General features: G+C 46.5%; 1 protein-coding gene across 1 annotated transcript in view; it reads left to right on the top strand.

The window, feature by feature from the left end:
- The window catches only part of DNAH14 (dynein axonemal heavy chain 14), a gene marked incomplete at its 5' end in the record, with an annotated part of 163,809 nt that overhangs the window by 145,727 nt on the left and 8,199 nt on the right, over positions 1-9,883 (top strand). The window contains 3 exons of the mRNA XM_008072496.2: positions 3,076-3,188; positions 4,881-5,020; positions 8,692-8,855. Coding sequence (XP_008070687.1) covers positions 3,076-3,188; positions 4,881-5,020; positions 8,692-8,855 — 417 coding nt within the window. The remainder of the gene's footprint in view (positions 1-3,075; positions 3,189-4,880; positions 5,021-8,691; positions 8,856-9,883) is intronic.

The raw sequence follows: 9,883 nt of genomic DNA, 5'->3' as shown, positions 1-9,883 counted from the left end.
CAGCAGGTCGAGGCTGCGGGGGCCGGGAGCGGCCACTGCACTCCAGTCTGGGCGACCGAGTGAGACTCCAACTCAAAAACAAAACAAACAAACAAAAAACACAGAGCCTATTAGGTGGAGAATAAATCAGCCGTGGAAGATCTGGCACACAGAGTAGGAAATTAACAAGCATGATGTTAGATACAAAAACTATTGCTCCAGAAATGAAATTATCTCAATACAGTGTCCAAATCCCTGAAACTTATACAAGATTAGAAACCTACGTAGAAACATAAAAAGATATCCAACATTATTTCTTATCAGATAAATGCAAATTAGGACCACAGTGAGATACAACTTTATACCTGCTAGGATGTTTAGAATCAAAAGACAGATAATAACAAGCACTGGTGAGGATGTGTAGAAATCGGAACCCTAATATACCACTCATAGTTATGTAAAATGGTGATAGCCTAACCATTCCTCAAAAAGTTGAACAGTTACCATTTGACCCAGCAATTCCACTCCTAGGTATATGCCCAAGAAAAATTAAAACGTGTCCACACAAAAACTTGCACTTGAATGTTTGTGGCAGCATGATTCATAATAGCCAAAAGGTAGAATCAACTTAAGTGTCCATCAACTGATGAATACACCAAAAAATGTGGTGTCTCCCTACAATAAAATATTGTTCAGCCACCAAAATGAACAAAGTACTGATACATGCTACAACTTAAAAACAGTAGCTTTTCTATGCTAAGTGAAAGAAGGTCATCACAAAAGACCGCAAAGTGAAATTTTCAGAACAGACAAATCCAAAGAGATAGAAAGTAGAGTATTGTTTGCCTAGGCCTGTGGGTGACAGGGCATTGGGAAGTGAGCGCTAAAGGGTACAAGAGGAGTTTTTTTTGGAGTGATGAAAATATTCTAAAATTGACTAGTGATGATTGTACAACTCAGTGAATATACTTAAAACCATTGACTTGGACACTTTAAATTAGTAAAATGTATGGCATGTAAATTATATCTCAATAAAGCTATTTTTAAAAACCTATGTAGAAAACATGAAAAGTGACATAAAACGTCGGTAATTATAATTCTTTAAAAAAAATTTTTTTTGAGTCAGAATCTCACTCTGTCACCCAGGCAGGAGTGCAGTGAATCACTCACATCTACTGCATCCTTGACTGACTGGGCTCAGGCGATCCTTCCGCCTCAGCCTCCAAGTAGCTGGGACTACAGGTATGCACCACCACACCTGTGGCTAATCATTTTTAGAAATGAGGTCTCACCAAGTTGCCCAGGCTGGTCTCGAACCCCTGGGCTCAGGCAATCCTCTTGCCTCCGCCTCCCAAAGTGCTGGGATTACAGGTGTGAGCCACCGCACCTGGCATAATTCTTTAAAACTGAATACAAACAGTGAAAAAAAATTAATATGCAGAGACACGTCTAGAATTATAGAACTTCAAAGTTTGAAAGGATCTTAGGGATCCTCTACTCCAGTAACATTATTTGCCAGATATAAAGACTAAGGGCCAGAAAGGCTTCATTACTTGTGAAGAAAGTCAAGCAGTGAAAGAGCTAGGACTCTCATGAATGCAAAGTTAGGCTGAGAGAACACAGTCCAGTTTGGATACTCTAAGTACAGTTCCATATGGCTGAGACCATTGCATACTTGACAGAATGACCAGAGTTGAGATTAGTCAGGTAGAAGAGTTAGCTAGAGTACTAGCAGTCCAAGACAGGTGGGACGAAAGAGATGCTATTGAAGGAAAAGACCATGACACCGTTTTGGACATGGAAAGTGTGAAGAGCTAGAGGGCTCCCGGATGGATCTACTGAGAAGCAATTTGACAGGAGCGTGGGTTACAAAGCAAGAGTTTGGTTTCATCAGCCTAGACAAAGCCAGGCATTAAATCTGGGAGAGAGAACGTGAAGTACGTAGGATTCCGGGCAACACCAGCCTCTAGGGAGGGAAGAAGAGGAAACAGTGGATAAGACCTAAACAGAAGTGTCCAGAGAATTCAAGAGAAAGCTAGGTTGGGGTGTAGTCACAGGAGTGAAGGCACAGGAGGAGGAGGAAGTAATAAGCTTAGTCAAAAACTGCAGGGGAGCTGGGCTCGGTGGCTCAGCCTGTAATCCCGTGCCTTTGGGAGGCCGAGGTGAGTGGATGGCCTGAGCCCGTGGGTTCGAGACCCGCCTGGGCAGCGAGACCTCATCTCTATAATAAATCAAAAATTAGCCGGGCGTGGTAGCGCAGGCCTGTAGTTCCAGCTACGTGGAAGGCTGAGGCGGAAGGATCGCTGGAGCCCAGCAGGTCGAGACTGCGGTGGCCGGGAGCGGCCACTGCACTCATCTGGGTGACAGAGTGAGACTCCAACTCAAAAAAAAAAAAGCTGCAGGGGATACAGATGGGGTGGGTCATGAATATGGAAAGTAGAAGATCACTGATGATTTGTAATGAAGATTCCAGAAGAGGGACAGGAATCAACAGCTTCCTCCTTCAGGAAGCCTGACTGTAAAGGAAGTGAATGCTGGGTGGTTTGTGGGTTTAAGACAGAGGAGCATGTTCATAAGCAAAGGGATGGAAAATGGAAAGCCGAGTCTATGGAAGAGGGAGGAATTATCCAGGAGGGCTGTGCAGAGCACAGGAGCAGGGGTTGGCCTGACTCCAAACTGGAAGGAAAGGGGGAAAGGAGTAGACCGTGGATGGGGATTTATAGGACTCTGGAGGGGAAGGCCAGGAAGCCAAAATTGCTCGTACCTAATGGCATGTGAAAGTGATCTCCCCAGAGAGGAGGTGAGGGGGTGAGGGAATGAAAAGATTTGAGAAGAGGAATCAAAGCCTTCTGCCAGGATGGAGGTTCCAAGGGTTTTATCCAAAGCATTGTTAAGAGAATGCTGTTTTGCCCTGGTAATAATTGGATTTTTTTCATTATGTGCTTTCACTTGAAAAATGACATCCTCCTGCCAAGTTATTTCTTCCTGGCATTTGAGTCTATTACCAAAGTTTGCAGAAATGTTCCTAATGACCCCCAAGACAAATCTAACAACAACAACAACATGATGTAACTAACTGTCTTTAAATCTCAACAGAAACATGCCTACATGTCATGTAAGCCATTGAGTTCCTGGATTAATGATCTCATCCAGCGAGTGAATTTCTTCAATACTTGGGCCAAACTGGCTTACACAGCAATACATCGTCGGTATGGATGAAAGCGGTGTCTCTTCTTTATTTTTGCTTAGATGTGAACAGTTCACAACATAACTTCATATGCTTGATCTCCCTGAGTTCTCACAGTACCATGTGATTTAAGCAAAAAAAGGATTCTTTTTTTTTTTTTTTGAGTTGGAGTCTCACTCTGTCACCCCGACTGGAGTGCAGTGGCCGCTCCCGGCCACCGCAGCCTCGACCTGCTGGGCTCCAGTGATTCTTCCGCCTTAGCCTTCCAAGTAGCCGGAATTACAGTCGCGCACTACAATGCCCAGCTGATTTTTTGATTTATTGCAGAGATGAGGTCTTGCTGCCCAGGCGGGTCTCGAACCCGTGGGCTCAGGCAATCCACTCACCTCATCCTCCCAAAGGCGAGGGATTACAGGCTGAGCCACCGAGCCCGGCTAAAAGAGGGATTCTTATCTTATGTTTGGACTGAGGAAGTTGAGAGTCTCATCCAAGGTCACTCCACTCCAAGAGACAGTTACAACTAGAACCTAGTACATCTCTCTTTCTGTTATTCAACATTGTGTCCCGAGGAACCAGTAGGGGGAATATGAAAGGAAATAAGAATTAAGGACATAAAATTTTTTTTAATTTTTTTAAATTTTTAATTTTTATTTTTTTGAGTTGGAGTCTCACTCTGTCACCCAGACTGGAGTGCCGTGGCCGCTCCAGGCCACCGCAGCCTTGGCCTGCTGGGCTCCGGCGATCCTTCCACCTCAGCATCCAAGTAGCCGGAACTACAGGCATGTCCTACCACGCCTGACTAATTTTTGATTTATTGTAGAGACGAGGTCTCGCCAAGTTGCCCGGGTGGGTCTCGAACCCGCGGGCTCAGGCAAACCACTCGCCTTGGCCTCCCAAAGTGCTGGGATTACAGACTGGACATACAATTTTTAAACATGTTTTTAGTCATAAGAAAAATAGTTTGAAAGGCAGTGAGAGTAGCTAACATTTAACAAGGGCCTCACAGTGTGTTAGACATTTCTCTAAGAGCTTTACTCAGATTGACTCACTTAATTCTCATAGTAGCTCTGTGAGGTGAAGTAGATAACTATCATCATCATCCCCATTTTAGAGATAAGCAAATGGAGTCATAAAGATGTGAAGTAACTTGCCCAAGAGTTCACAACTAGAACATGGAAGTATTAAGATATGAACCCAGAAAATCTGGTTCCAAAGTCTGTGCCAGGCTTCCTCTTATGCCATTTAATGCTAAGTGAGTGTCAACAACAGAACAAATGCAGACATATGACCACTTTTCTGGGAGAAGTCTGTGACTCAAAAACAAGTGACAAGATTCCTCAAGCCCAGCCAGGATTCCCACTATCATAGTGACATCTCCTGTTACCCAAATCCATTCCCTTCCAGCCTTTGTGATCGCCCCTTTTCCCTCGCCCGCTTCAAACCACAGCTGGTTTCCATTCAAGCACAGGACAAGAGTCCTGAGTGGAGGCAGCTGAGATGAAGAGAACAAGGAGGAACCTGGGAGGGATGGGAGGAAATTGCCCACAACACCTGAAGGTGTCTATCTTGGCAAGTGAGGAAAGGAAGTGGGTAGGGAGGGGGGAGAGAGACTGATCTGGAGACCTAGGAACCTGGGGGGGCGTGAGAGCACAGGTGCTGTCACCCTAATTATTATGCCATTAACCACCCCAATCTGTCGTCTGCCGGCCACTAGGTATATACGATTGATCACAACTTGGAAGCGGCCTGTTCCACCATCTAGCCAAAGATCCACACATGCTGATAATTCAGAGGATAATCGCTTTGAAGGATTTCCTGCAAGATACTGGCTCCCAGCTTTCTTCTTTCCACAAGGTAAGCCTTGGAACAAAGATCGGCCCCACACCAGCCAAGTTTGCCCTCAGTCCCTCCACCTCTTCCCCCCTCCCTTTCCCCCTCCCCTTTGGGGCAACAGCGCCTATGCCCCCGCCCCCCAGGAGCCTAGATCTCCAGAGCAGTCTCTCTCCTCCCCCCACCCACGTCCTTCCCAATCTCATACCAAAATAGATCCACCCCTGTCAGACTCCACCTGTGCCTGGCAGGTCACTGTCTCACCTCTGGGCCCTTGATTCTATGATGTCAAAGGCTGACACTAGACCCCTCCCAAAGGCCACTACAAAGGGGTGGAGATGGGCGCCTTGCCAAGGGATCAGTTCTGTGCCTCAACCATTCATTCATTTATTCCTTGAACAAGAATTGGTGACCGAATGTTTGCTGGGACCTGGACCCCACCTGCTCAGCACAAATGTCCAGCAGAAAGACAGACATTAACCATGAGTGTGTCACAGCACTGTGTGGTTGGGGATGTAAGGGACTTGTAAAGGGGCAACACTAGCCGTGAGCTCCAAGAAGGCAGGAACCAGGATGTTCTCATTTCGGTTGTATCCCCAGCACCTAATACATACAGTTCAGGTACTCCCAAAAAAAAGCTCTCGATAAGTATGTGAAGAATGAATGACTTCCTGAATGAATGTATGAATGAATCAATACTTTTGGACCTTAAAACAGAGGAAACCTAACTAAGGGCCAGGGAAGGCCACTAAGGAAATAACTTCTGGGGTGAGACTTAAAGCTTGCAACCAGTTCAGTATTATCCAGGTGAGGACAGAGAAAGAAGATAAAATTTTTTTGTTTTGTTTTGTTTTTGAGTTGGAGTCTCACTCTGTCGCCCAGGCTGGAGGGCAGTGGCACGCTCCCAGCCACCGCAGCCTCAACCTGCTGGGTCTGGCGATCCTTCCGCCTCAGTCTTCCGAGTAGCTGGAACTACAGGCGCGCACTACCTCGCCCGGCTAATTTTTGATTTATTGTAGAGATGAGGTCTCGCCAAGTTGCCCAAGCGGGTCTTGAACCCACGGGCTCAAACAATCCACTCATCTCAGCCTCCCAAAGGCACGGGATTACAGGCTGAGCCACCGAGCCCAGCTGAAGAAAAAATTTAACACCACTACATGGTGTTTATTGTGTGCTAGGCACAGTTCTGAGGACTTTGTATAAATTAAATCATTTTAATTCTCATGACAATCTTGTGAGGACGTTACTATAATTACCCCTGTTTTCAGACAGAAAACCTTGGCACAGAGAAGTTAAGAAATTTGCCCTAGGCCAGGCTCAGTGACTCAGTCTGTCATCCCAGCACTTTGGGAGGCCGAGGTGAGTGAATTGCCTGAGCCCGTAGGTTTGAGACCCACCCAGGCAACTTGGCAAGACCTCGTCTCTACAATAAACCAAAAATTAGCCGGACGTGGTACCACACGCCTGTAGTTCCAGTTCCTTAGAAGGCTGAGGCGGAAGGATCACCGGAGCCCAGCAGGTCGAGGCTGCAGTGGCTGGGAGCGGCCACTGCACTCCAGCCTGGGCGACAGAGTGAGACTCCAACTCAAAAAGAAAAAAAAATAAATGTATCCAAAGTTATACCAGTGGTAAGTTGTACGACTTTGAGGGGGAAAAAAAAATCTAATAAGTGACTGAGCCAAGATTTGAACTCAGCCTGACTTTAAAAGTTGAGTGTTTAAACCACTGCACTAAACTGGGAATAGGATTCTTTTTTGTTTGTTTTTTGTTGTTTGTTTGATCCGAGGTCTCACTCTGCCACCCAGGCTAGAATGCAGTGGCATGATCATGACTAATCGCAGCTTCAACCTCCTGGACTCAGGCTATCCTTCTGTCTCAGCCTTCCAAGTAGCTGGGATTACAGGCACCATGCCACCACACCTGGCTTTTTTTTTTTTTTTTTTTTAGTAGAGACGTGGTCTTGCTATGTTGTCTAGGCTGATCTCAAACTTCTGGGCTCAAGCAATCCTGCTGGTATTACAGGAGTGAGCCGCAGTGCCCAGCCCAGGAAATATATTTTTATTAGAGAAAATGCCATTCAAAGTTCCAGAAGTGAGAGGGTAAAGCACTTGAGGGGAAACCAAACGTCCATATGGCCCAAGCAAAAGACCCACCAGAGGGAGAATAGCGTAGCAGGGAAGACGCACACAGTCAGTCCCTGGGGCCACATAAGACCCACTAAGGGAGGCGACTCCATCCTGGGGCATCGAGAACCACCAAAGTGTTTTAGGCCATGATCCAATCGCAGCAGTATGGAAAGGCAGGAGGCATGGGAGAGGCAAGACTGGGTCCGTCATTTAAGGAGTCTACTTTCTGCTCCAGGCAAGAGCTGGTGGTAAGGGGAGCAGAGCAACGCTAGTGGGGCAGAAGTGGAGCGGGAAGCAGAACCAACTGGACTCCGTGTGTGAAAGGGTAGGGGAAGGGGAGGAAGAGGATAAGCAGGACCTCCAGGTCTCCGACTTGGAAAGCTGGTGGCTGCCAACGGCATTTGCCGAAATGGGGAGCACAACGAGAGGAGCAAACTGATAGTGAGAGACCCAAGAGATTCAAAAAAACTCTAAGAGAACTATTACTATATGAATTCCTACCCCACGTTCACTGTATTTGTTTGCAGTGTTTGTACTTAGAATTTTGTTAAGTTTAATTTTTGTTTGTCTCATAAAATAACTGATTGCTTCCGCAACTGCTGCTAGCAGTATGTGAATGTCAAGTAATAAACCCCTCCCGGACATTCCTTTGCTTAGCCTGCCTGCTTGCTAAACCTAGCTTATCTGACATTCCACCCTGCCCATTTAGCAGCTCCCCGTCAATCACAGGTAGCTGAGCAGACCAACCAATCCCAGGTGCCCCCGTACCCATTAGGAGAAATTACCCAATCATGTAAAAACAAGTTTAAAGTTCTTTCCCCTCCCTCTGTAATTGTGCATAGAAACTGCTTGCTATACTGGATCAGGGCTCTCGTCCCTGAAGCCACTGCCGGTTTCATACGTGAGCCCAGACTTGAGCCTGAATAAAGACCCTCATGTGTTTGCATTGGAGCTGGCTCTTTGTGGTCTCTCTCGGATTTGAATTCTGATTTTAACAATAGGAATTAAAGTGACAGGCATGGGAGGGAGTTTAAGACGTCCCCACTGTTTGCCTGCTACACACAGCCTGTCTCCATGCAACCGGGGGGGGAGGGACGACCACCACAAGCTGCTCAGCAACCCTAAAAGGAATAGAGCCTTCCTTTTCCCAAGGTCCGAATGTCACTTCTTGAGACTCTAACACAGTTGGTCTGGTACTTGCCTCTGGATCCCATCTTGGTTGCCAAGAGGATGAGGTATGATGATCAGCCAAGGTTGGGTCGGAAATGGAGAGAATCCCAGGATTTACAGTCCCTCTGTCCCCACAATGAAGACGGGAGGGGTGCTGGAACTAGAAAAACAGCCTTTGTTCACCAGGACGCTCCTGCAGCTGGCCAGGTGAGTCGCCAAGGCCTGAGTGAGCATGTGAACCGTTCCCTTCCTCCTGCCCAGCCCAGATTCGCAGCTATCTCTCTGGTTCCCTCTGTCTCCGTTCTTCTCTTCCTGCCCCATGAGACATGGGTGCTGCTAACCCCGGCAGGAAGCCCTGAGTCTCACAAAGAACTTGATGGTGTGTATTTCCCTCCAAAGCTTTTCTTACTGCTGTGCTTCAAGACTATGGACGGTCCCAAGGAATCTCGATGGATGCCCTCACTTTTACGCACCATGTGATTTCTGATACCCCTGGCATCAAAGAAGAGGAGTTCTCCATAATTATCCAAAAGAAACTCAACATAGTCAGGAGAGCCTTTAAGGTACGGAAATATTTAAAAGATTGGAAAGGATCCCACTTCATTCATTCCTTCATCCAATCACTTGTTCCTTCAACAAACTTTTATTCAGCATTCACGTGTCAGGCACTAGAGAGGCACATAAGCAGGGCATAGCCCCCTCCAAGTCCAAATGCCATCAAACTTTATTTCTCCCACTCTCTTTCCAGGGGGAAAAATTACAAATAATGAATAAAAGATTTAATACGACAAATGGACTTTATAATTATCCCATTATAAGGGAACAGAATGCTGCTGAGGCTGGGATGAATGGTGATATTTCAAATCAGTGGGCGAGCCTCTCCTGGCTGCTCCCGGCTGAAATACCTGCTCCCAGCCACCCCCTCATTCCCGCAATCTGCCACAGCGGCCTCAGCAACACTGTGAGAAGGACACATGGAGGCAGCTCAGGCTGGAGCACAGAGTACACAGCCAACCAGTCAGACGCACATGCAAACCCCAGCCCTGCCACTCTCCCGCCCTTGTCCCCCACTGGCTTGAAGAGTCACAGTCGTCATTTACTAAATTCCACTTTGTCCTAGGAATCTGTTTTTCTACTCCAGCACCAATGCTGGGGGATGGGAGGGACAGGGTTGGAAGAAGGGGTCAAAGGATTTTTTCAAAATAAGAAAGTGAATGGATGAAATATCTTTAATTAGGGAAAATGCAAATCAGAATGAGAATGAGATACCATTTTACACCCACTAGGCTGGCTATGACCAAACAAACAGAAAAATAATAAACGAATAAACACAGTCATGTGTCATTTAATGACAGGAATCTATACTGAGAAATGCATTGTTAGGTTATCTCATCACAGCAGGGACATGGTAGTGTATTTACACAAACCTAGGTGGTCTGGCCTACTATAGTTACTGCCCCTCGGGTACAAGCCTGTGTGGCACATGGCTGTGCTGAACACTGTAGGCAGCTGAAACACAATGGTAAGTATTTGAGAATCTTTTTTTTTTGAGTTGGAGTCTCACTCTGTCACCCAGACTGGAGTGCAGTGG

This window comes from Carlito syrichta, unplaced genomic scaffold, assembly GCF_000164805.1.
Source record: "Carlito syrichta isolate Samal-C Ts95f unplaced genomic scaffold, Tarsius_syrichta-2.0.1 Scaffold315294, whole genome shotgun sequence".
Lineage (NCBI taxonomy): Eukaryota > Metazoa > Chordata > Mammalia > Primates > Tarsiidae > Carlito > Carlito syrichta.
The sequence above is the reverse complement of the archived record's forward strand: the minus strand, read 5'-3'. Positions and strand labels throughout refer to the sequence as shown.